At 41.6% G+C, this 27,688-nt stretch overlaps 3 protein-coding genes across 4 annotated transcripts in view; 1 reads left to right on the top strand and 2 right to left on the bottom strand.

The window, feature by feature from the left end:
- Positions 1-150: 150 nt before the first annotated feature.
- LOC119719564 (F-box/WD repeat-containing protein 7-like) lies at positions 151-9,697 on the bottom strand. Of its 2 annotated transcripts, none has more exons than XM_038189153.1 (2): positions 9,619-9,697; positions 151-3,613 (listed from the first exon to the last, which is right to left on the bottom strand). In XM_038189153.1, exon 2 carries the CDS (start codon positions 3,604-3,606, stop codon positions 2,101-2,103), a length of 1,506 nt encoding a protein of 501 aa, XP_038045081.1. In that variant the 5' UTR covers positions 3,607-3,613; positions 9,619-9,697; the 3' UTR covers positions 151-2,100. The 2 variants fall into 2 exon arrangements, with proteins under 2 accessions (XP_038045081.1, XP_038045005.1); XM_038189077.1 differs by lacking the exon at positions 9,619-9,697 and adding an exon at positions 8,211-8,261.
- A 1,593-nt stretch (positions 9,698-11,290) lies between these two features.
- LOC119719310 (F-box/WD repeat-containing protein 7-like) lies at positions 11,291-24,498 on the bottom strand. The gene is made up of 2 exons (XM_038188755.1): positions 24,410-24,498; positions 11,291-13,493 (listed from the first exon to the last, which is right to left on the bottom strand). The coding sequence occupies exon 2, from the start codon at positions 13,459-13,461 to the stop codon at positions 11,899-11,901; it is 1,563 nt and encodes a 520-aa protein (XP_038044683.1). The 5' UTR covers positions 13,462-13,493; positions 24,410-24,498; the 3' UTR covers positions 11,291-11,898.
- The window catches only part of LOC119719473 (synaptonemal complex protein 3-like), a 27,316-nt gene continuing 15,196 nt past the window's right edge, over positions 15,569-27,688 (top strand). The window contains exons 1-6 of the mRNA XM_038188983.1: positions 15,569-15,701; positions 19,113-19,295; positions 20,688-20,793; positions 23,712-23,746; positions 24,436-24,553; positions 27,002-27,101. Of these exons, the coding sequence (XP_038044911.1) occupies positions 19,163-19,295; positions 20,688-20,793; positions 23,712-23,746; positions 24,436-24,553; positions 27,002-27,101 (492 nt within the window). The 5' untranslated portion in view covers positions 15,569-15,701; positions 19,113-19,162. The remainder of the gene's footprint in view (positions 15,702-19,112; positions 19,296-20,687; positions 20,794-23,711; positions 23,747-24,435; positions 24,554-27,001; positions 27,102-27,688) is intronic.

The following is a 27,688-nucleotide window of genomic DNA, read 5'->3' as shown; positions in this document are numbered from 1 at the left end:
TTGCATGACTATTTCTGTTGGCCTTGCTAAGCTAGCAAAAAGAGTTGCTTGTTAGATATGCAGTCTGACAATGATTCTCCAGTTCCCCGAGACACCCCTAGTAACACAGTCTCACAGTCGGTTGTATTTAAACATGCATGACAGCAGATATATTGGTCGCAAAACAGATATTTTATTTTACACTTCATGATTTCTTGTGTAAACTTTGACTTCCAAAAACTCGGGTACGCGGCTTCAGGTCGTCACAAAATAATTTGGAGTTGAAAATACATTAGATTTAGATTGGTTTTTTTTGCATTGACTTTCCCATTGTTCTACGTGGGACACTGAATTTACAAGAACGAGTTGTACAGGATGAGTCAAAAAGAAAGTGACCTGGAATTATTATGATTCTTATAATCATTTTTTTAAGTTGTCAATTATGACACACCAATAAAGTATGTCTTTAAAGAGTATGTTCTTCCACTCATCTCTAATGAAATGTTATCAGCGTTGTGCATGTTTTACTAAAATAACCATTTTTATAGCTGTCCATGGAATGCTATTGGGAGCTATTGCAAACTGTGTGAGAATTACAGATTCAAGTAGTCATTCAACTACAAGTGAAATTTTAATAATTTTGAGTAAAGACTGAAACACTGTTCTTCCTGTCAGATTTTGTCTTTTTTTCCCCTGAAATATTGATGGCGATTTCTGTCCGTTTTCCTTTGCAATTTTCGTTCGTTCGTGGAAGTGCAACAACGTCAATGTTTCATAATACGTGGTGGGTCTACTTTCCGGTTCGTAGCGCGATAAATGATCAGTGGACAGTGTAATTTTGTAATCTCCTTGTCAAAATGGACATAACTTGGGAATAGAGTATCTAAATTACCTGAAATGTTCACAGTTACTAGTCAATAAACAAGTTCTTCATCCCTGTTATTTTTATGAAATGGAGCGAACCACATGATGTTTAAACATAATAATTCGGTCACTTTCGTTTTGGGGAACACTGTTGACGGACCAATAACACTTCAAACCGTTGCAAACCAAGGACAAAGATATCAATGAAAATGACTTGACTATTAAATATTTGAAACTATTTAATTGTAAGCGCAATTCCTCCTGTAAAATGTTAGTACAGATAAACTAATTATTCTCGGTGAAACAGAAACCTGCGAACTATTACAGTAGATAGAGGGGTACAATTAAGTACAAGTAAGCATTTTGCTAAACTATATTTTTTAAATTCCTTTCTCAACTGTGAACGTTTGCCCTGTATCAAGGGTGCCCTCTCTATAAGATCACAGAAAGTCAATTTTACACATCACACGGTGCATAACAATGATGGAGAAATTGTTGTCCGAGTAGGGTTCGTTTTTAGATTATATGATATGACAGTACTCATGAGATAAAATCACGCCTTGCATAATATGAGTAAGAAGTTGTACAATCGCTGATTACTGAAAACGAAAACAAAAATAACTGATAACTGAGGCCACGCCTTGGGGTACATATTTAGTGTTGTTTAGTTTTTGACATGTTTCCCCTGATTCCAAATCTATGCCTGAAAGTAACATTTGCGATGCTCAAGTGTCGTTTATTTACATTGTCCAGCTTTCATGCATCCATGCCCTTTATTTTATTCAATGCAATATTTTCGATTTTAGATCCAACAGGCCGAAGTTGTATGAATAGTTCTTCAATGTATCTATATGTATAGTCATTATGCTGCATACATGAATAAGATTATACAATAAAAACATCATCTGCAGCATCATCAACATACCACCGTCACTCTTAATATCATTAGTTATAAAGATAGTAAACAAAGGCACGTGCGTTGCATATACTGCAAAGGTCTCCTTTGCATCCTAACAGGTGGACTGTTGTCTGTATATTCAAGTCTCAACTCGTGTGTTATATTGTACACAAACGTCTGCCATGCTCATTTTTCCAAACGACCAAAATGGACGTGGTTATGCAAGCGGTTGGTTTAGAAGAAGACATAAAATAAAATGTCATAGCCGCCATCACAAACGCCAAGGTGTACATCTCTATCAACATCACGTATGTCATCATCAGACAACCATCAATCTGACATTGAACGTTCTGATTCTTTCACCAGTAGTGATGGACGGAAATGTAGGTAGCTGGGCTGTTCGATATTAACCGCCCCTGAAAGATGAGTTTGGTATCGCTCATCCAAGCACGTGGCCGTTGCGTTTCTTTACGATGTTGTGATGATGCTTTAGTCTTGGAACTGCCTTGTACCTCGTACCTATCATCCATGCGCACGGGGTCAATCGTCCACAGCTCGTATCTACATGTTTCACGGCTCCATATAAGCAGCTTGTTGCCCTTCAAACAGACAGGTTTCACATGGCGACGAGAGTCTCTCAAGAGTCGCTGCCCGTCCAAATTCACAATGTAAAATCCATGAAGTAGTGTAACTACAACAAGCAAACCGTCAATGAACTTGTAGTGTGCCTCTTCATCGTGGCCGTCGAAAGGGATTTCACTCGGCTGGATCCCTTGAAAAGGATGTAAATCAAATGTCTTGATGCATTCCCCATATTGAAGTTCCCATATCTTCACAAGGAAATCTTTGAATGTGCCGATGACGATACCATCTCCTAAATTGCAGGAAGCCAGGTGTTCCATGTCACAAACAATTTGTTGCATGCAAGAACCATTGCGTGCATCCCATATACAAATTTTGTTGTCGCTGTACGCACCAGCTACGATCTTGTCCTTGTAGTCCAGGTGAAGCAATCTTGTCGCTTCGTGGCCACTCTGTAGGATACAGAGAGAGGCACCGTTTGCAGCACTCCAGACCCGTATGTCACTGTCCTCGTATACTTCATAAACTGGAAACTGTGGATGAGCAACACTAACAACTGAGTCTCCGTCAAGGAAGAGACGAGACACGGCCAGACGATGCCCCGACATGACTTGCAGCTGCTTTCCAGTCTGGGCGGAGTAGGTACGAATCTTACCGTCGCTGCATCCTGCAGCTATGATGCCGTCCTTCATCTTCAAAGTGTCGGAAGTGTCAATCAGGCTAATTTCGTGTTCAATGCGGGGATGACGTTTCGCGCCGGCCAAATCCCAGATCTCCAAAGTACCGTCATCTGAGCCGACAGCTAGACATTCTCCCTCACAAGCCATACTGTCTCCACCACTTGACCACAAAGCCAATGACGTGGTGTAGAAGCGATGGTTCCTCCAGTTTTCTTCCAGGTGGCATGCTTTCATGTAAACCTCCTTCCATTTACATGTATCAACCAGTCCTGGCCAGTCTGAACCGGTTACAACTGCATCACCAGGGAATGTGGGAACGCCCCCTACGCCCGTCTTTTCATCTTGTGAGGTAGGTTCAAAAGGAGGCTCCTTGCAAAGATCGCAGATTGTGCCGTAGCGTTCCCATCCTTTCTTTCGACAAAGAGGGCGCCATATTGTATCTCGATTGGCAGCCTCTCTCAAGATTCGATTACATAATGCCACGTGACAGAGATCTGTAGCTGTCAGATGGCGAAATATGTGCTCCTTAATTTCCTGTGGCAGATACGTCAAGTACTCTTTGGACTGCAGAGTATCCATCGTTAACCGCAAATTCATCCACATCAACGATCTGTAAACAGCAAAATCAAGGATATTGATCGAAGGTGAACCGTTTTATTCGTTAAAAGTAACAACAATATCGATTTAATATAATGTGAAGTCAAAAATTAATTCTCGATAAATCAACGTAAACTCCAAGATCTGAGTAGCCTGTCAATCAGTGAGAAAAAGGTAGCCACTTGTATTACAAAAGACAGTCAGTGGATCAGTAGAATAGGAGCAAAGAAACACTTGTTTTGTCATCTTGGACCAGCAAAAGAGTAGGAAGCTTTTTTTAACATCAGTTTAATTCTGTGATATCGGACGGGCATGATAGGATGCGCACGGCGAAATGCATATGCATCACGTTTCCATAAAGAGAGCCAATGATAGCTCACCTGCACCGCTAAGTAAAGCAACCATTATTAGATTGAGGATATGTTTCTCTTGATCATTGTACGTTTCTCTCTTTTTTCTTCTCCATATGATTTGCATCCGAGTATCTCAGTGGCATAATTACAATAAATCAGACAATTTATTATAATTAATTATAAGTTGTCGTAAGTTCATAAAATGGGTCGATTTGAGGGACATTAATTTACAGCAAACATCGTTCCACTGAGCTGTTCAATGTTTTGTGTACATTAGTACTGGAACAAGCATGGACGTCGCAAGGGGAGGGGGGGGGGGGGCGAGGGGAGGCACTTGCCACTTGGTGGGGGGGGGGGAATGTCCCTTCCCCCCTCTAAAACTGATAAATCGAGAATGTGTTGATAAATACAGGCATTTTTGGTTTTTGGCAAAAATATGTTTTGCCCCCTCTAGAAAAAATCCTGGCGACGCCCATGGGAACAAGTGCTTAAGCTCTGGCCGTGCTGCAAGAAGACTTGCGTGAAAGTCTTGCATGGAATCGACCAAAATGATCCCTGTCAGAGCTTAAAATGCGACGCAGGAAAATGCGACACTGATGGCACATTATGGAACACCATACTTTTGGTCAATTTTCGAGGACAGACAGACAGACCATCCGACCGACCGACCACCTAGTGATTATGTTCAGAAGCTTCTGTCAGAGCTCAAAAACACGAAACAATGCTGTTCATTTCCAGCCGTCAAAGTGCAGCTCGAGGAATATGTCATGTACGGAAGCTTGAATTGCCTTCCGAGATACCGCGTTACCGCGATAATTTATCGCAGAAATCCGGAAATCAAAGATAAATCCTTCCGCGATACCGCGTTAATTTATCACAGAAATCCAGAAGTCAAAGATAAATCATTCAACGATACCGCGTTACTGCGATAATTTATCACAGAAATCCAGAAATCAGAGATAATTCCTTCCGCGATACCGCGTTACTGTGATAATTTATCACAGAAATCCAGAATTCCAAGATACGTATTCCTCGATACCGCGTTACTATGATAATTTATCACAGAAATCCAGAAATCAAAGATAAATCATTCAACGATACCGCGTTACTGCGATAATTTATCACAGAAATCCAGAAATCAGAGATACGTATTCCTCGATACCGCGTTACCGTGATAATTTATCACAGAAATCCAGAAATCAGAGATAATTCCTTCCGCGATACCGCGTTACTGTGATAATTTATCACAGAAATCCAGAAATCAAAGATACCTATTCCGCGATACCGCGTTACCATGATAATTTATCACAGAAATCCTGAATTCAGAGATAATTCCTTCCGCGATACCGCGTTACTGCGATAATTTATCACAGAAATCCAGAAATCAGAGATAATTCCTTCCGCGATACCGCGGTACTGCGATAATTTATCACGTGACAGCCTCACGAGTTGGTTTATGTCTGGTTGCTCTTCTTTATGCACGCTTTACATTCATAATGTCTCTCCTCTCTACAATCGATGAGCGCGCGGTGTCACGTGATAAATTATCGCAGTAACGCGGTATCGCGGAAGGAATTATCTCTGAATTCAGGATTTCTGTGATAAATTATCATGGTAACGCGGTATCGCGGAATATGTATCTTTGATTTCTGGATTTCTGTGATAAATTATCACGGTAACGCGGTATCGAGGAATACGTATCTCTGATTTCTGGATTTCTGTGATAAATTATCGCAGTAACGCGGTATCGTTGAATGATTTATCTTTGATTTCTGGATTTCTGTGATAAATTATCACAGTAACGCGGTATCGCGGAAGGAATTATCTCTGATTTCTGGATTTCTGTGATAAATTATCACGGTAACGCGGTATCGAGGAATACGTATCTCTGATTTCTGGATTTCTGTGATAAATTATCGCAGTAACGCGGTATCGCGGAAGGAATTATCTCTGAATTCAGGATTTCTGTGATAAATTATCATGGTAACGCGGTATCGCGGAATATGTATCTTTGATTTCTGGATTTCTGTGATAAATTATCACGGTAACGCGGTATCGAGGAATACGTATCTCTGATTTCTGGATTTCTGTGATAAATTATCGCAGTAACGCGGTATCGTTGAATGATTTATCTTTGATTTCTGGATTTCTGTGATAAATTATCACAGTAACGCGGTATCGCGGAAGGAATTATCTCTGATTTCTGGATTTCTGTGATAAATTATCACGGTAACGCGGTATCGAGGAATACGTATCTCTGATTTCTGGATTTCTGTGATAAATTATCACAGTAACGCGGTATCGTTGAATGATTTATCTTTGATTTCTGGATTTCTGTGATAAATTATCGCAGTAACGCGGTATCGTTTAATGATTTATCTTTGATTTCTGGATTTCTGTGATAAATCATCACAGTAACGCGGTATCGAGGAATACGTATCTCTGATTTCTGGATTTCTGTGATAAATTATCACAGTAACGCGGTATCTCGGAAGGCAATTCAAGCTTCCGTAGTCGTGCATAGAACCCAGAGTTTATCATTGAGTCATTTGTTTATTTCAGTTACAGCCCATAGATAGTTCAGAGGAAAACATGGTACAGGGAGTGCCGGAGTACGAGTGCCCACTCTCTGTCGCGGGAATTTAACATAAGCGTAGAGCAGGATCAGTAATTAAAAAGAACATTGGCTCGCGGTCGTTTACGTTTACATTTGAGAAAAGTGTTTGTTCTCGGCAATGGATAGGTTTTAACCATCATAAGTGATAAGTGCTAATACAACATTTCTAATTTTTTGGAGGTATGGCAGCATACCAGGCTCAACGATTCCAAAGGATGCAATATTCTTTACACACAGTTACAATCAAGAGTGGGCTATTTTATGATATTTCGGCAGTTTCATTTTTATGATCCTATGTGTAGGCCTATAAAAAAAAAACCTGTGATGGCCTTTACCTGTGTATAACTCAAACCGAAATTAGCTATAATAAACACGCATTTTCCGGTTCATCCCTTTATTGTATAAATCTTCATTCACCAGCTAGAGTGGTGGCGAAACCGGATCAAGTTCAGCCTACATAATGTCATAATATTAACGGGCCTCCGAAGTTGTACACTGCAAGGGTTCAATGTCTCCTTAATAACTTAAAGCTGACTACCACATACCAGTCACAAAGACACTTTGCAGATAGGCATGCTTATACAGTACATTGTACACACACAGTTATCGGTACGCCTATGATGAACGTTCCAATTGAACAGTCAATAACAACGCCTTGAACAATGCCCAACATTACGAGCACACTCTCGCAAAATGTGGTTCGGGCAGCTTTCTATGCAACTCCTCACATGGCCGAGGGTTTTGTGCGTAAACCAGTCAGCCGATCACGCTCAATTGACGTAGGCAAAACCGCAAGTCACATCATAAAGAATAAGTTAACCGGATCATTTTTTCCAAGAATGTGTCTCTAATGAATGGGCTTTTAAAAAGAACTTTTGCAAATGGAAAGACACTTTGGAAACATCCCATCAGTTTGGATATTATGCTTCATGAATATCTGAATAAACGAGCACATTTTTAAGAAGTATTTCATTACTATTATTTTTCGGCATGGTGGTGGTGGTGGTAGGGGGTGGGGGTGGGCAGACAGACGATATATCCGAATAACACAATAAGACCGACAGCGGGTGCAATAAATTCGCGAGTGATTAGGGTTTCAAAAATTTCTAAGCGAGTCGTTTACAAAAAAGTGAACCCACAATTTCTTGTAAAAAACGAGACCGTCTAGTTTAAAAATCGGTGGAATCTTGCGAATATAGCAGAGGATCATCTCCCTAGCTTTTGGGCTATTATCTAACAGCAGATTTGAAAAAATTAGGGTCCAAAAAATGGGTCCTATTTGCACGAGAAAATGTAGGGATGCCACTGGAAAATTTGGCAATAGGCAGGCTCAGGCATTACTGTCGCAAAATGTGGTTCGGTCAGCTTTCTATGCAAATCCTCACATGGCCGAGGGTTTTGTGCGTAAAACTTATCAGTCAGCCGATCACGCTCAATTGACTTAGGCAAAACCGCAAGTCACATCATAAAGAATAAGTTAACCGGACCATTTCTTCCCAAGAGTGTGTCTCTAAATAATGAATCGCTTTGGAGATATCTCCACGTACGTACGTGTACAACCATGCAACTTTATAACGTTATGCGTAGATCATGGAGGAATAAGAACACCATAATTATTCCTCCATGCGTAGATCAATTACCTTACAAACGAGTGACGTACAAACCTCAATGGCTTCTCTTACACAATTAATGCTTTCGAGTCAACTCGTACCTTGGGCGACTCGTACCTTGGACAACTCGTACCTTGGACAACTCGTACCTTGGACATCTCGTACCTTGGATAACTCGTACCTTGGACAACTCGTACCTTCAATTAAGACGACTCGTACCATCAGAATAAAAAGTAGAGTACTGTACGTGCGCGACTTAGTGTGTGGTTCCTTGACTCCGAAACGATACGATTCTTTTCAAGTCAAAGTTAATTTCCTTCTCACAGAACCACATTCAAGATCTAATGGCTTTGTCAGGCAACATTATTTTACGCATTGGGCCTGGCGGGCCGGCCTCCGAGGGCGCGAGCAGCGGTCGGTCGTGCGCGGTACCGATGCCGGTGACTCGGAAGCGGCCGGCGGGCAAGCTGCTGCATTCTGTTTTTAATGGAATTACATGTACATAATCGTGCATAATCAATGTTTAATTCGGTAGCTAAGATAACTTGTTAAAATGAAATCAATTAATAATGGTGGACTAGCAGCAATTGTCTTTCGAGCAGTGCAGTGGTTCATCTGTAAAAAAAAAAAAATTGCGGGGAACACATAGTTTAGGATGAAAATTAGTATTTCCTAACAAAATTGGAAATATTTGTCAGTCCAAGATTCACGTCTTATCATTTTTGCGGGAAAAAAAGAAAAAAGTAGTTCAGGCGATTTTAGGGATCAATAATAGGAAAAATGTTGCAACCTGACGCCACTTTTTTCTTCATATATATATATATATCATCTCAATGATGGTCATTCATTGCAGAAATGATGGTAAGGTTGGTAAGGTAAGGTTTTATCTTGGATAAAAACATCAGTTCCATAATATTTTCACGTAGCCTAAGTCTCTAAACGTAACGGCAGACTGCATCAATGTCACCGTGCACAGACGTCCATATTGACCGGTCAGCGCGGCGCAAGAACCGTGTCACTTTGCACGGATGCCGCGTGGGCCTGTGCATGCCGCGCACACAGTGCGTGTAAGCTGCCGCGGCCGGCTTCGCGCTAAATAAATTCCTCTTTTGGGGGAAAGAGAGCCCATACCAAAAAGAGATTCACCTTTATTTTAATAAGCAGTCTACTTCCAATGAGTTACGGTCCACTTTATTCAGCCTCGGATCATTATCCAGATTGACGGTACGACTTGTCTTACGCGTGATGGTACGAGTCGTCTTAACTGAAGGTACGACTTGCCGAAGGTACGAGTTGTCCAAGGTACGAGTTGCCCAAGGTACGAGATGACCTGTTACCCAATTAATCCAAGTGTCTGTTAAGTCCGCGGAGCAATGTGTAGAGGCCCCACAGCTTATTTTGTATTCTCAAATACTTTAGAAATCTGAAGATATCCTACCATGGATCGTACTTTGCCGCAGAAGTTTCCAAGGTGGTTACTCAACTTTCACGCCTTGATCCAACCAACAACGGTCCCTAAAAAGAGCGCCCTCAATTGGCACTAGTAGGTAAGTAAACAGACACATTAAACGCAAACAAGTTACAACTGCATCAACAGGTTACGACTGCATCACTGAACAGAGAATGTAGGAGCGCCCCCCTTCGCCAGTCTCCCTATTTTGTGAAGTAGGTTTAAACGGAGACGCTTTGCAAAGATGGCAGACTGTACCGTAGCGCCCCCATCCTTTCTTACGACAAAGAAGGCGCCGCAGGGCATCTTGATCGGTCGACTCCCTCAGGATTACAGAATGTCACGTGACAGAGATCTGTAGCTGTCAGGTGACTAAATAATTTATGTGCTCCTTAAAGGGTGCAGACCAGTAAATCGGTCCGAAATTGCATACGCCGGCCAAATCACGATTTGCATGCCCTCAAAATCTTCAGTATTTGAGCATGCTGTGGGCCATGAACTTGAGGGTTTGTAAAAAATATGGGTGGGAGCCGTGCACAGGACTGGGAGCTTGCAGTTCTGTGTAATTTGGATGTAATTTAGACACTAAAACTAAAAGTAAAAGCGCTCTATTTTGCAATGGAGTGTAGGCATCGTTTTTCAAAATGGCGATGGGCTTCATGACTATTTTCAGGGGTGATCATCTTCAGATGGAAATTTCTCCTAAAAGTCATCAGTTGACCGCCCGAAAATTGAAAAGAAAATGAAAGATGATGAAATAAGCTTTAATTTGATGTGTGTCTCGAACACCTTGGAGAGTTGTGAGTATTTTTCCCGAATTTCTGAAGTGGGAGCATTTACCATTGGGGTCTACGGAAGTTTATTTACTGGTCTGCTACCTATAATTTCAAAATGGCGCCTTTTTAGTTATTATAGATCACCAAAATATTTATTTGATACTTGAAAATACAACGTTTTCAACCAAGCTACAAAATAATTCTTACATATGCCTTTCTACTATGTGTTGATGGCGTTATGAAGACTTTTTTTGGAAAAATATGTTGCCAACCACGGCTTCAATTTATGCGCTTACGGCAGCCCATACAAAATGACGCCAATGTTTACAAACAAAAGAAAGGCCTATTCGTCCATGTTAAGACTGAGTCATTCAGCACGCTTTTGTTCCCATGTTTATAAATGCCCTGTTTTGTCGAATAGCGTAAGACATTCATGTAAGGAAAATCTGTTGAACTTATCTGTTTTGTAAATTTTTAACTCCAGTCAGTTGCTCAGGCTCCGTTCCGAATTCACGATGGATAGCTATTATGCGACGCTCAAAATGTGTCCACATGGTCCGCAATGAAAAAGAAATCACATCTGGTACTGGACATTTACAAAACAGATTCTTCCACATTTTCCCACATTATTACGCTTTTCAACGAAAAAATAAAACCATTTATGGATGGGAATAAAAGAGTTATGACTTAGTCTTAACGGCTGTTTTAAACCCTTTTAGGGTGTGGCCGTGATGACTTACAGATCACATGGCCAGGATGCACAGGTCACTCACGCAAGATCTATCCAATCGGAGCGTAAATTCATCAGCCCTTCCCAGCGTCATGTTTGCAGGGGGGGGGGGGGGGGGGTACCAGTGAATTACAAACCAACGATAGGACAAAGATATAAATACAACTTGACTTGGTGATTCAATAATGAAATGCTTTATTGTCGGTTCAAATTGTCCTGTAAAAATACTTGTCCCACCTCCTATTTTTTTCAGAAATTATAAAACATTCCTAAAATGTCCAATGATTGAGAAGTTGAGGTTTGGTTAAGTGAGCCGGATGTAAATACTGGATTTGTATCCGCTCTTCACTAAACTGATTCGGCCATGGTTGGAGGGCGCCGCTCTTGATGAGATCAGTATAGTTGATAAGGCCATGTTTTTCTCGCGATGGTTTGGTCGTCATCATTTATGGTTATTAATGTAATTCAGTAGTGTAATTCCCCTCAAAGGCCCATGACTTCACAGGATACTTGATTGTATTATTTGCTTGCAATCAAAGAGATATCAATGCATAATATTTTGACAAGGTATTTTCGAATGGTTGTAAATAAAGTGTTCATTATTTCGGAATCTATAATAGTAGTGTGTGCTACATGTTATCATAACCCTTATCACTTAGACAGACTTTGTCATGATACCATCAACGTCCCATTTAACTTCACCGCAAGCTCCAACTTCATAGACACCTACGCCATCACCACCCTGAGTTTTTGCTTTATGTTTCACCAATAATGACGAATGACGATCGTAGGCCTTTGGGGTCCAAACCCGGACTCCTTGTCGATTCCCTCGAACACCACCTTGGTGTCATTCATCCAAGCAGGTGAGAAGGCCCCAGTGAATTCCGCGAAAGCCTCTCCTCCTAAGTCCATCTTGGACACAACTTCTCCCGAACCGTACACGCCCATCGCTGGGTTAACAATCCACAGATCGTATTTTCCGCTGTAAGTATTGCTACTCCCTGTGATCAGCTTGTTGCCATGAAAACAATGTGCTGTAGTAAACTTGCTGTTGTCTTGAGTAAAGAAAGTTCCTGTGTGATTTTCATGAGTGTTGAAGATACTTCCAATCAGTTTCCCCTCGAGGTCCATGAATGTCAAATGGGCGCGGGAAATCGCGACGAGCAGCTCGCCATTGAACGCGTAAGGAGCGGCTCCAATCAGCTCGAAGTTATTGGACTCTGGATGGAGAGGTACCCGAAATGTCCTGAGACATTCCCAAGATTCCAGTTTCCAGATCTTCACGGCGAAATCTTTGGATGCGCCGATGACGATGCCATCTCCTAGATAACAAGAAACTAGTTTCTTCATGTCACAAATGATATGCTGTATGTCAGAACCATTTTCTGCATCCCAAATTTGAATTGTATTGTCGCTGTATGCACCAGCTATCACCTTCGTGCGATAATCTAAGTGAATAAGACTTGTTTTAGAGCAGCCATACTGAAGGACAAAACGAGTCGAGGCGTCTTCAGCCTTACAGACCCGTATGCCACTATCTGCATAATTTTTAGATCTGTCAAGAAGTCTTCTGGCAACACTAACGATAGTGTCTCCATCAAAGAAGAGACGAGAGACGGCTAGATAATGCCCCGACATGACTTGCAGCTGCTCTCCAGTCTGGGCGGAGTAGGTGCGAATCTTACCGTCCATGCATCCTGCAGCTATTATGCCGTCCTTCATCTTCAGAGCATCTGGCTCCTCACTCACATTTACTCGGATGTTATGTCGACGTTTCCCAATTGAGACATCCCAGATCTGCAGCGTACCGTCGTCAACGCCTACAGCAAGACATCCTCCCTCGCAGTCTAGATTTGAGATTTTTGGTTGATCAAGTGTCTCAACGGCAAACAGGCCAGTTTCATCGCTAGTTTGGCCAAATTTGAATGTCGTGGCGTAGAAGCGCTGGTTCCTCCAGTTTTCTTCCAGGTGCCTCGCTTTCATGTAGACTTCCTTCCATTTACATGTATCCACCAGTCCAGGCCAGTCTGAACCGGTCACAACAGCATCGACCGGGAACGTAGGCGAACCCCCTTCACCGCCCGTCAGTTGATCATGTAAGGTAGGTGTAAACGGAGGCTCTTTGCAAAGATTTGTGCCATAACGCTCCCATCCATTCTTTCGACACAGAAGACGCCACAAGGCATCTTGATTGGCCGATTCTCTCAAAATTCGATTGCACAATGCCACATGACAGAGATCTGTAGCTGTCAGATGGCCAAAAATATACGCCTTCAGTTCCTCTGGCAGACCAATCAACTTCTCTTCGGATTGCAAAGTATCCATTGTTTCTTGGTGAAACCCACCTCAGCTACGCCCTGCAAGCACGCACAGAGAAACAAGAAGAAATATCAACATGAAGGGTGGTGTTTCGAAAGCAAAAATGTAGAGGACGTTGACTAACACTTCTTCGTCACAGAGCAGTCGCTCAAGGAGTTTGATCTATCCCGTCGGCTGATGAGAAAGCGTTCTTTAAGTTATTTGTAAACAATGAGCGTCATGGCCTGCCACGAGGGGATACATTTAGGCCGTGGTTAATTGTTGCCAACCATGCCAACCAAGGGCGAATCCATGTTTTAAGTGACGGTCGCAATAAAGGCAGTCTCTGCGTACACCACCATCTTTTCCTCAATAATAAAAAGGTTAAAGTCGTCAGAAAATGCCTCCGGGCCTATGCATGTAGTCATAAGGTGGCGATATGAACAAACCGTGAAGATTCAAGTACTGTAAAATAAATGTAAAGTAATAGTACAAAACTAATGAAAATATCAAATAAGTTGTCAACATATATTAAAAGTACCAACAACAGACCAATACAATTTTGTTCACAATATTATCAAAATTTAGCACAATTTATTGTCTTATGTTACATAATATGCATACAATAATCGAGGAATACTTTAGTGTCCAAATGCCTGACGTCAATATGATACGTATACGTAAACAAATTGTTTTGCGATGTAAATCAAATAAAACTATATTATTTAACAAAGTAAAGTGTGTCCTCATGTTCCAGCCTGAATTTATAAATGATAATAAAAAATTCAACTGAACATGACATAGTAACACTGAATTTTGAACTAAACACTCAAAGAGAACTTACTGACAAACTTAACCAGTAACAGTGGAGGCTGCCATTTTGATGAGTTGTATCTACCGTACCGCCCTCAATTGAACAAACTGCTGTATCCACCGCCCTCTATTGTCTATTTTGGACATCGATTCGCTCGTACCCCAACCCCGTACCCAGGGTGTCGAGCAGTACGCGCCCATCACTACCTGCTCTCTCACCCTGGTATTGGATCATTTGAATGTGCAAGATTTTTGCACACGTATGCAAATGAGGAACAGTCTGGTGCCTGGATATGCGTTACACATTAGCGTTTGTTTTTGTATGCGGTGTCTGGGGTAAAAACAGAGTCAATTTGTAGCAGCGCGAGCACGGCATGAGTTACGAAAACATGATTTTTGAAATCAAACTGCTACGATCTTATCCAGACAACATGCAGTATCATATTTCATATTAATATGAGCAAATTGGAAAGGAAATTAGAATTTTCGAGAAGGCGTGGACGAATGATCGCGAAAACACGTACTGCACGTTTTGAATAATAGCACCAAGTACGCGATAAAAACCCATTACTAGCCAATTGCGGTATCCAATCAGGATACAGGAAGAAAGTTTCCTATCCAGGGTTTACTATTGGAAACGCGGTTAGAAATAAAGTAAGCCCTGGGGACGAGGTTGCTCGTACCCCCACCCTGCAAACAGGAGGGCGGGGGTAGCGAAATCGACAGCCAGCTACCGTCCCAAAGAGATGAAGAATATGCAACATGCATAATGCAAGTATATAATATTAATAGTGCATGTGTAGTCAAAGTCCACGTTGAATTGAATTGAATTCGTGTACATAATAAAACTAGCTCGCGCAAAATTCGTCAAATGAACTTCCACCTCTCAAATGCCCCTTGCCCTCCATCAACCCCCCCCCCCCCCTAAAAAAGGCCTAGCAGACGAAAATTCTCTTTGAACTTCCCGCCACAGCATGTAATAGCCTTACCACTTCCCTTATGAGTTCCTGCGACTTAACAATTCCGATAAAAAATAGGGCGTGTTTGAAGCAAGAGCATATTTAAATTCCAATTTATTTATGTTTTTCCTCAATGTGGTTGGAATAACAATTGATTATGGTTGTTAAACTCTAAATAAATCTATGAAATCAATCAAGATTATTGTACCGAATAAGCTTTTTTATTTAGTAGCGGATGAATACTGAAGTTGTGTAAACACGTTGACCCTTGGTGACCTTTCCGGCAAATGCTTTTTCCCCGTAGAATATAATACATGTATTATAATGCGTGGTTTACGTACGTACATGTACGTCATGTACATGTACTTGTACGTGCGTACGCGTGGTGGGACGTACTAGGATAGTACGAGTGCGCCCGTGAAAATTCTCGCTCCTCTCAGCAGTTCTGATTCGTCTTCTCGGCCCTCCGAAACGGTAAATTATTTACCACACCTGGTAAGTAAAGTTGTTCTTCTACTTCTAGCAGCATGTGTTTATTTCAAAATGCACCGTAGAGAAACGTTTCAGTCAAATTGCCAGTTTACAACATGGTCATGGTTTATCATCATGTTTATGTTCGGCAACCAAATGCAAAGACATGAAAGACCATGAACACTTACTGTAACATCAGACCCCTAAAGGGTAATCCTTACTTTTAGGACACCTCTATTTTTTACGAGTTCTGTTCAAAACTGACTTTTGCAGATGTCTGTCCAGTTCCAAAGTGACTTTTGCAGGCTAAAGCAGTCTTTAGAAGTCAAGAAGGTGTCATTGCCAATTGTTCAGATGTGCCAAGAAGTATCAGAATGTCAATTTTGAGTGTCATTTAGAAAAAATTAGTCAACTGTCTTGGTGAGTCTTTCCCTTCCTATATAGGAACTGGGTCCTAAAAGTAAGGATTACCTCCTAAAGCTACGCGGTCCTATTTCTACGCACTCGCATTCCATTTGTGTGTGACCACGCGCGTGCGTTGCAAGCATTACCTGCGCAGATTATGGAGGGTCGAGGATACAGTCGTTTTCCTAGACCAGACGACCACAACTCCGCTTTCCTAGACCAGACGACCACAACTCCGCGACACGGAGAATGCAGTGCAGTGCCAGTGCAGTCAATGTTGGCAGTGGCTATTTTCACGGAAGCCAGAGGGAGATTGTTAAGTGTAATTGTAGGGCCCTCTTTTCTTTAGTTTTGATCACATTACGGAAAGAATGTTGCAACCTGACGCTGCCTTTTCCTTCATAGGGCCTATCATCTCGATGGACATGATGGAGGTCAGTCATTGCAAAAATGATGAGACTTAAGACATGAATCTGGGACTGAGAAACATTTCCAATTTGTTTGCAAATATCCTTGAGTCACCATAAGTGACGCAGATAACGCAACGCGCGCGTGTTGTCCAACGCAAATTGAATGCGAGTGCGTCAAAACATATCCTCGTCATTGTAGGTGGACTGACGATAGAGAAAAAATTCCATACTGGGCCACGTGACCACTCATTTTCCTTAATATGACCTGAAAACGGCTAAGTGAAAAGTACCCAAAGTTGTAAATCTGATGAAGAAACACTGTTTAAAGGAATTAAGGAGTACAAAAATTCTTTAATAGGCTAATACTTTAAAATGTTCTGTCATGTAGCCCATAGACTTTGTGCAGGAGCTCTGAGTGGTGGCCCAGTATGGAATTTTTTCCCCATTACATTGTATTTCCCAAATGAAAGTCGAGGATGTTGTTTATCATTCCCAAATGACTTTTTCAAACTAGGCCCTAACAAGTAACAAGTAAAACTTAGTCTTAATCCCCCTAGGGGCCTAGGCCTAAATTAATTCTAATACAATAGGGGGCCTAATAATTTTGAACAGTTTCTTGTGGTAAAAAATATGATTTTCCTATGCATTTTTACGGTCAGTGCCATGGGCATGGCATGCCAATCATTATCAATGCCGTTTTGTGTAAGCCCGGTGGGGCGGTGTAATTATTCGGTGTGTTAATGTTTCCAGGCGGATTCAGTGGATAATTGAGCTTGTTACAGTCACATACTCATTTAGGCCAAAAAAAAAAAGTCTCCGGTTTCTGGTATGCGCGCGCGTCGCCGTAGCCATGCGCGTTGGCAAAATGAAAAAAAAATTTCAATGAAAGATGATGTCTCAAAACCGCTGGTTTGACTGGAATCCTGCTGGTGCACAATTTTAACGTGTTTTTAGATGGGGCTATGATCGAGAATAAGCTTTATGTGGCCTCTCTGGTCTGCCATAATATTTGCACTAAGTTTAGTCGGGCACCATTTGCAGTCATCAGCCGACATTTGAAGCAAAAAAAACGGGTAAAAAAAAAAAAAAGCCGCGTCGCCGCACCACTTTTTGGGCAAGCTCCATACCAGAAACCGGAGACTTTTTTTTTGTGGCCTTATCCGCCTGCTTACTTTTCCTAAATAAATGCTGTACAGAGGAATAAGGTCATTCACGGTAATATGCGCCATCTTGCCCGCGGGGCAATTTTACACGCGTTGCTGTGTACACATCATCAATGGAACACTATTGCGCTTTCAAGTCATCATGCATTCATTCCAAAGTGCGCCCGCGTCTAGCAACGCGTGTTCTTTTTTGCCCCCGTGAACAAGATGGTGCATTACTGTGAAAGACCTTTTATATTCAAACAATAGCAGTGTATTCCCCACCAAATTCCGAACATTGTGCACATCGATGGCTGATGATTTCTGCCCCAAATTCTGAGAACTTGTCCTAGTTCTAAATCAAAACAAAGAACCCAGGAACTCGGGTCTAAATGGCCACTTTTCAGAGAAACTCATGTAGGTACAGTTGGGCAATTGTTTTTTTTTTTTTATTTACAAAATAACATCAAGTAAAAATATTTTCCCTCAATAAATCCCCTTCTAGTCATTAAATTTGTTTATAGGCCTATGATCGGAATGGAGACTGTCAATGTCCCTTCTTCTTCTTTTTTTATAAAAAAAAAATACAAATTCAAATTAGAAAAAAATTGGTATACATTTAATTTGGCCTTTTTTGGTTTGAAAGAAAATGATACCATCGCCCTTTTTTTGTAGGAGGCGACTCTCTTTGCCATGTCTGCATAAGCAGTCAAAGCAAAAGATTGAGGGCCTAGGAGAGAGCCATCGCCATCGTACAGATCTGCGCGCGCCTTGCGAAAATTCAGGATTCTACTGTTACCCTGTAACGTAGAACCCCAAAGAACTCAGCACAGAACTTAGTGTTGGTGAAAATGTACACTACTGCGCAATGTCGCGTGTGCGAGTTGTGAAATTTCCCCATCAGAAAAGTTAGCACACCGGATAAGTGAGACCATTACACCAGCAAGGCACTGAACAGTAGTTGACTGTTTTTTTCGGGACGTGCAAAGGTACAAGACTTTCGAGATATGTTAGCTTCAAGGGTAGATGGTGAGCAGACGAGTGTTGATGATTGTCTTGTACTGACTTGTAATTTGCACGGAAACGAGTCAGGGTACATAGGCCTACAACAGAACTAAGTAGAAAATTAATTTCTTTATTAAACTTGAAAGAGATTTTTTTCACTCGTTCTGAGGGGCTTCAGTTGCTCTTTATTTCTGAAAAATAACAGGTCCTGTGTGAATGATAATTAGTGGCAGCCTCCTCATGAAAGTACATGTATAATTAGGTGCAATTTCAACAATCCCTCCCCCAACCGCCATTTGTTTGTGTGTTAATTTATCCAACTCCTGCTTTTGATTGTTTAATTCCTGATCTGTTGCTGTAAAGGATTTAGACTCAGTAAAATAACAAAAGACATTGCAGTTAGGGGTTCAAACTGACATAGCAAACATACAATTTCCAAGATGCATTACTTCAGATTTTGAATTTCTTGTTAGGAAATAACAAATTTAAAGGCCAACAACTGGCATAACTCCAGAACGCAAGAATGCCACGTGCATCCGCAGTGGCTAAGAAAGCCACTCCCACAGCCTCGACTCAGAAAGACAAGTCCAAACAGGCCCTGGACAAGTTTGATTTCTATGACGAAAACCAGGATGAGGCTACCGGCAGTAATAGAGGTAAGCGTGTCAAACTTCCAGAATACATTAGAGATACCACCTCACTGCATACATTCAAGACACTCCTAAAAGCTCACCTGTTTCAGGAGGTGTACCATCACTAATTTTTCTTCTTTTTGATGCCCCATCAGCGCTTTAGAGCAATTTTTTTGATTTATGCGCTTTATCAATTTCTTTTTTGATTGATTGATTGATTGATTGATTTATAAGTATTTATTTTGTCCTATCTCAGCTTTAGCAGTTTTTATGTGCTGAGCAAAAGTCAGCTGAGGCCGCTTCCGAATTTCATATACTTGGCTACGGCTGGATTAATAACACACGGGTCAATGTAGCCGCTTCTCATTGGCGCGTGTGTAATTTCAAGCCGAAGCCGTGTAATTAGGACACGACCTGAGAACCATACGCAACCACCATACTTTGCATTAAAGGGGCACTAGGTCCTGAAATCCCCGAAAATGTCATGTTTTGGACTGTTTACAAGTTTAATTCAAACATGTGGTTGAAAGGAAACCAACCTAATGTCTTACTGTTCCCGAGAAAAGAAAAAAAAAACCTGGTTGTTTACATCAGACATGACGGAGTATGAATAAGTTTTTCGTGTCGTTCTCATACAGTGTACGATATACATGTTGTGTGTCTCGGGTACAGCGGCGACCAATCACCAATGCCAAAAAATTGTGGTTTCTTCAACGTCCGCAAAAGGCGAACACTTTAAGCGTACGAATGAAATCACAACTAGCATCCAAACGGCTCGAATTTATGGGACCCCGAAAAAGTGGACCCCGAAATTCGTTCTTGCACGCATAATACAGGAGTAACACAAAAACGCCCAGTTTTTAAAGGATAGTTGTGTGGATGTTTCTATCCTAGTTTTAAAAGTTCTTTCCAGTTAACATAATCTCATTCAAAGCGCGTTTTGTAGCCCAATTGGGCTGTTCCAGGACCTAGTGTCCCTTTAAGATGAGCACTGTGTACTGGTTGAGGAAATCATTGTCTAGGCATTGCAAATTCATGTTACGTGAATGCCCAATCTGCTCGTTATTAATGCCCGATTGTCATATGGCTGTCTCCTTGCGCGTTTTTATGTGCCTTCGATGAGCGTTCGATTATCCCGAATGGCCCATGACCATATCATTGCGCGCATGCGCAGTTGAAATACCGAACTCATACTGCATTTAGGCAAATACATGTATCCTTCATCAGATTCTTAAAAGTTTCATGATTTTGAGATTTGAATGCATTTTGAAGAGTCTTTTTGAGTGCACACTTTGGGCAGTTGCGTGAGATCACCCCTTCCACCTTAAGTCAGTGAAATTAGTCTTTAACAATTGCCATGCTTGAAGATAAATACAGAAATTTCTTCATCATAAATATATTGAAATCATGTATTAGATGAAGCCCCGTCAGCTGCGAAGGCCAGCAAGAAACGATTTTACCAAGAAGTGGAGGAGGACGATGAAGAAACATGTAGCCTTCCACAAGCAAACACCAACTTTGAGTAAGCAAACCATCCAGCTTCTAGGAATTGAGGGTGCACGATGGTGAATTTGGATAATAATAATAATAATAATGATAATCGGCATTTAAGGCCAAAAAAAAAAAGTCTCCGGTTTCTGGTATGGAGCTTGCCCCAAAAGTGGTGCGGCGACGCGGCTTTTTTTTTTTTACCTGACTTTTTTGCTTCAAATGTCGGCTGATGACTGCAAAGGTGCCCGACTAAACTTAGTGCAAATATATGGGAGTCCAGAGAGGCCACATAAAGCTTATTCTCGACCATAACCCAATCTAAAAACATGTTAAAATTGTGCAGCAGCTGGATTCCAGTCAAACCAGCGAGTTTGGCGGTTTTGAGACATACAATGTAATCTTTCATTGAAAAAAAAACTTTTTCATTTTGCCGACGCGCATGGCTACGGCGACGCGCGCGCATACCAGAAACCGGAGACTTTTTTTTGTTGGCCTAAGAACGCTCTTATTAGTAAACTAAATCACAGCGCTTACAGTGTTATTATTACCACCGATCATTGGGCCAATTAAACATTCCAAATACCATCTCAGCTCCCTGGGGAGTATCACAATAACCATCTCTGTCCTCACAGGTACCCATTTACTCCTGGGTCGGGAGAAGCAATGAGTGACAAAGTGCCTTGCCCAAGGGTACACACACCATAACCCCAGGCTGGACTCGAACCCACAACGCGCAGAATTACCCCAAGACCACGAATTCAATGCCCTTAACCACGAGGCAATGGCACTCCATGGATCTGAGTGCCAACATTCCCAACACTGCGTTTGATTCAGCATTCACCTTGTTCATAGAGAGTTTTCAAGAGTGAACCGATAGGGTTAGCTTGCCAGATAGGCCATCACTTAGTGTGGTCTTGTAACATCATAGGCAACTTGCTATCCGCTACACATGATCATGGCATCATGAAATGCTTAGTAAACTGTCAAAGAGAAACAAGTCCTATTGTTCCTATCTTTTTTTGAGAGCCATGCCACTTAGCAAGCCAGCGAGCCATAACTGAAAGAAAATGGAGCAAATGTTTGAACGGTGCGCAGTTGATTATTTGCTGGAGATTCATAGAGCTGAGTCCGTTCATTTGCCCGCGTATGTTCACCTTCTTCTGTGCTTATTTATTTTTAACTAGTACATTCACGCAGTGTCTACCGTCCACAGGCTCTCGAAAGTGGTAAAAAAAGTGGTAAAAAAAGCAAAACACCCTGTCTTGTAGGTGCCCGGAGCCCATGCTCATAATTCAGAAGTCAAAATCAACTAAGAACTGTCCTAAGGGTGCATACCTGCAAATAAACTCCCATAGACACTAGTGCTAAATGCCCATACTTCAAAATTCTTTTAAAAATACTCAAAACTCTCACAGGTATTCAAGCTGCGCAGAAAAATGATGATCAATGTGTCATCTTTCAATTTCTTTTCAATTTATGGTGGGTTGACCATTGACTTTTCGAGATATTATCACGCAAAGAAGACGACCCCTATTTTCCCCAAAGCGGAAAAGTAGCCATCTTGAAAAACGATCCCTCCACAACATGGCAAAATAGCGCCACTTTCGAGCCCAATATCATCCAAAATGCTCAGAATTGGAAGCCCCAAGTCCGGGCCAGAGGTTCACTACCATATCTCTTCAATTCCCCAATTTTACGGCGCTCAGAACTCTCTAATATAGAATATTTTGAGGGTATAACTTTTATTCATGAGCTTGGCGGATCGATTTACCGGTGTGCACCCCTAAGCTTTATGTATTACATGAAACCTAATACCTAATTGCTGTATAGCAGACAAGTGTAGCAAATTTGTGTGCTAATAAATGTATGGTCATGATAGGGCCATGATCGTTGTTCCTCAATCATCTTCACTATGGCTGTGCATCGGAACCGGGTACTCGAGTACCCGACTGCTGATGTCAGGAACCGGTTCCAGATTGTGGAATCAAGTACCCGTAATTAACCACATAATTACTCAGAAACTTCTTAGACAATGAAAAAGAAAGGTTTGAATGTAGTTTATGGGGAATTTTCCAAACGAAAAGCAGGCTACATGGGAAAACAAAAGAGTTTCATGTTTATGACACTTGAAAAAATGTAATTTACACCATTAAGTTCAAGAGCTCACTCGATGTAGGCTACACACATGTATTTTGCTGTATTGACACACTGATGTGGTAGTATTATCGTGCGGACCTTTTATGAACGAGAACAGCAACTTCCAAAATTAAAATTTTGGGGCTGCGTTTCTTTAACGGGTACCTTTAATGGGTACCCTTAATGGGTACCCTTAATGGGTACCTTTTATGGCTAACCTTAATGGGTACCCTTAATGGGTACCTTTTATGGGTAACCTTAATGGGTACCTTAATGGGTACCTTTTATGGGTAAACTTAATGGGTACCCTTAATGGGTACCTTTTATGGGTACCCTTAATGGGTACATGTGTACCTTTTATGGGTAACCTTAATGGGTACCCTTAATGGGTACCTTTTATGGGTACCTTTTATGGGTAAACTTAATGGGTACCCTTAATGGGTACCCTTAATGGGTACCTTTTATGGGTACCCTTAATGGGTACCCTTAATGGGTACCTTTTATGGGTACCCTTAATGGGTACCCTTAATGGGTACCTTTTATGGGTAACCTAAATGGGTACCCGTGCTGTTGTTTGTATTGGGTACTGATTCCTTTAACTACCCGTTAATGCACACCCATAATCTTCACCCAGGAATAACTGACATGCACTCAAATTAGCTAATTATCTCCATGTTGTAAACTTTCCTGGGCATGAGGGCAGTGCTCCAGTAAACTGATTATAACAATTTGCCCCTTTGATCTATAGTCAAAAGAATCACATTTGTTATTAATATTTATACGCCTACTGGTTGATATTACTTTCATTTACAGTGGAGAGATGCAATCAATGCTGGAAACTTTTGGAGGTAAGATACGTTTATCCATGGATTGTCTCTAACTCTTATGTAATATGGCATTTTACAACCTAACAAACTATCAAAGTAACTTGCAAAACCTAAAAGGTAAAAATTGCTTTTAGGAATTAAGAACATTTCATACGACTTCTAATGTATGTCTTATAGCACACACAGACAGGGAGACATTTTCAAAGAACTCAGAACAGAACAATTCAGCCCCTGAGAAAAACTAACTTTTAGATTTGAGTTTTAGTTTACAATGTTTAAAATTAATTCAACTGTGAACCTCTACCCAAAAGTTAAATTCTTGAAGGTTGCCAGAAAATGTCATGATGCTAGCTGCAATAAGTTCTAAATACATGTAAACCACAATAAGAACATGAGTATGTGCATATTTTAAAAAGTTGAACAAAGAAATTGACTGGAGCGAGGTTTGGACCTGCGACCTCCAGGTTGCTGCTCCCGTACTTTACCAACTGAGCTATCCAGCCCTATGTTGGCGAATCCCCAATAGTTACATACGTCACATACTGGTGCACTGCCAGTATAGAGTTGGATAGCAAAATAATGGCAATTCAAAGGTTTCAGGTTCAAACCCTGCTCCAGTCAATTTCTCTGTTCAATATTGAAGAAGAAAAAATCCAATAATGTTTAGTATAAATAAAAACCAACCTCTTTTGTTTTCTCTTTCACGCAAGCTGACGTCAAGAAATCCCTGGTGTCAAAGAAGAAGAGATTAGAAAACTTCACCCAGCAGAGCTTGAAGTCGGCCAACACCAAGGTTGAGAAAATCTGGAAGATGCAGCAAACAGAGAGGCAAGATTCTCGTTTTAGGGAACGTCTCAAAAGTCTGAAAGCTTGGAATGTTCCATCGGGGAACATCGCCTGTTTCAATTGGGAACATGCGTTGTTCCCAGTTGGATTTGCCCGGGAAGGCCAGGTGATCCCGTGTGGGAACGTTGGTCTATGCGCGTGCACACTTACTCAGAAATGGCCTGTTCCAGAGCACACAGTGCTCCTAAAAGGAACATTCCATACAGAACGGGTACGTTCCAACTTTTTTAAAGTCTGTTAGAAGTTTCTGGATTTTTCCTTAATTTACTTCCAATTTGTTGAAGAACAAGTTGAGTCGTAGCAAGTCATATGAAATTTAGCAAGTTGTTTGATCATGTTAAGAGAATGGCCGTTTTGTGAATGGTGTCTCTAATTCCTTCATATTGAACAAATGCGAATACTTTTTTCACTCCTGGATAGTATTGCGGCCTATTGCAGGTTGGTCCCAAGCAACTATTGCTAGTCTGTGATGTATGTAACTATTTCCCCTGCAATACATGTAACTATTGCCTCTCTTCTGGGTGGAGAGGGACAAGTGGGTGTGAAGTGACTTGCCGAAGGACACATCATAATATGACTAGCATATGCAGCTGGAATTGAACCCCTGACCCTCTAATCATGAGCAACAGTCTCTTACCACTGCACAATAACTATTGCCTCTCTCCTCGGTGGAGAGAGACATGTAGTGGTGTAAAGTGGCTTGCTGAGGACACAAAATAATATGGCTAGCATATGTGACTGGAATCGAACCTCTCACCCTCTAATCATGAGTCACAGTCATTAACCAATACACAATAACTGTTACCCCTCTCCTGTGTGGAGAGAGGCGAGTGTAAAGTGGCTTGCTCAAGGAAACAACATAATATGTCTAGCATATGTAGCTGGAATCGAACCCTTGACCCTCTAATCATGAGCCAAAGTTTCAACCATTTTTGCCTTTCTCCTCGGTAGAGAAACACAAGTGGGTGTAAAGTGGCTTATTCAGGGACATCGGGAATCGAACCCCTGACCCTCTAATCAAGAGTCCCAGTCTCTAACCACTACGCAATAAATATTGCCACTCTCCAGGCATGTTAGGGTGGGGAGAGACAAGTGGGTGTGAAGTGGCTTAAGCCGTGTCCGCACTGGACTTTTTTTTGGGAAGGTTTTACCGAGACGATGGTAAAATGAAAAATGTTCAAATGTGACCACTGTCCGCACTTGGACTTTCGACACGGGAAATTTTACCCCGACCGCGTGGGAGAATTAACCGAGCTGTCACAGTGTCAGTATAATGACTCACCGTACGCAGAAAACAAATTGCCGATCACATTTTCAGCCACCGATACGCTCAGTAATATTACACACGCCATTTGTATGCATAACATAATCGTTTACACGATATTATTTCATCTTGACACGCTAAATCTTGACGAAAGGGCCTATAATTCTGACGCATTTGTGATGCACGTCGTCGAAGCCATGCCGCTGTACGATGTTCCGTGCGGCAGCAGTGCCATCAGTGATTCGTTGGTTCCCATCGCATGCTTACAGAATCGAAGCTATGATGTGGGCCGGGAACCAGTGACTACGGCCTACGTACGGTACCGGACCATGATGTTCCGTGCATGACTACAGTAGCGTATCAGGACGAATTTGGATCGTAGAAAATAACATACATCGGTGGAGAAAGAGAATTTCCGCAAATTAATTCTCAGAATTTGATCTCTCTTCTCTGTGTATGTATTTGTCCGTTGAAATATATATTTTAACGAGATTTTACCGCTCGGACTTGATAATACACCGCAGCGTGTTTCTACATAATGTTCGGCCACTGCACGTGCAGGTACGTGCGGTCTCTGTATGCATAACAGGGCGCTCGGGCCGGATGTACGCTTTCCTGAGCCGCTTTTACCGACTCGCACTGTCCGCACTGGACTAATCGTCTCGGGAAAAGCGACTCGGTCAGTTTTCCTGGGCGCGTGGGAAGTTTTCCTGGGCAGCAGTTGGCCAGTAAAAGTAACCGCTGGACTCAGGAAAAGTAACTGAGAGGAAAACGTCCTAGGCTGTCCGCACTGGACTTAAAATGGGAAAAGTACCCATAGTCTCGGTTAGTTTGACCAAAAAAAGTCCAGTGCGGACAGGGCTTTACTCAGGGACATATCGGGAATCGAACCCCTGACCCTCTAAACAAGAGTCCCAGTCTCTAACCACTACACAATAAATATTGCCACTCTCCAGGCATGTTAGGGTGGGGAGAGACAAGTGGGTGTAAAGTGACTTGCTCAAGGACACATCATAACATGGCTAGCATATGCGACTGGAATCGAACCCCTCACCCTCTAATTATGAGTCACAGTCTCTAACCATTTGACCAAACTCCCATTACACAATGTGATGAGTAAAAATATATAGATTTTGAAATTTAGAAACTGCTCTTTTAATTTTCAGGAACCGTTTGCAAGAGGAATACAACAAGCAGCTGGGTAGCGTCTTGGACCAGTGGGAAACTGACGTCAACAAAGTCAAAGATCAAGAGGAAAAAATACAGGTAACAATATACATGTATTTTTACTTTATGCACAGTTTCAGCTGGCACTTTCGAATATCTGAATATTCGGTCCAACACACTTTTGTGTAATCAGATACTAAACTGTTCAAAAATGGACAGCCCTATGTCAAGCATTGATAATTTAGGAATTTGCAAATAGATATATGATTTTTCATGTACATTGTATATCCAACTTCAGGCCCCGATTCGCTCTTTTCACACTTCCGCCATGGGCATGCAGAGCCTCGATCTGGCAACTTTACACAAGAAATATAGCCAGTTCAGTGATTCCCGGGTCGGGGTTCAGATCACTGAACCGGCTATTTTTATTGTGTAAAGTTGCCAGATCGAGGCTCTGCATGCCCAATGGCGGAAGTGTGAAAAGAGCGAATTACCCGAAACAAGGTTTTGGGAGATATTCCTGATTTAGCCTCAGTAGGTCAACTTTAGTTAAAGAAATTCGAACAGGAAATATCATCTGTCCCCTTTCAAAAGTTGCATTGGCCTTTTTGTTTCAGTTTTTAGTCCACAAAAACATTTTGTGTAGATTGTTTTCCCCCTTTTCAAATCCTGAACTTATTCAAATT

This window comes from Patiria miniata, unplaced genomic scaffold (genome assembly GCF_015706575.1).
Source record: "Patiria miniata isolate m_02_andy unplaced genomic scaffold, ASM1570657v1 HiC_scaffold_1, whole genome shotgun sequence".
Lineage (NCBI taxonomy): Eukaryota > Metazoa > Echinodermata > Asteroidea > Valvatida > Asterinidae > Patiria > Patiria miniata.
The sequence above is the reverse complement of the archived record's forward strand: the minus strand, read 5'-3'. Positions and strand labels throughout refer to the sequence as shown.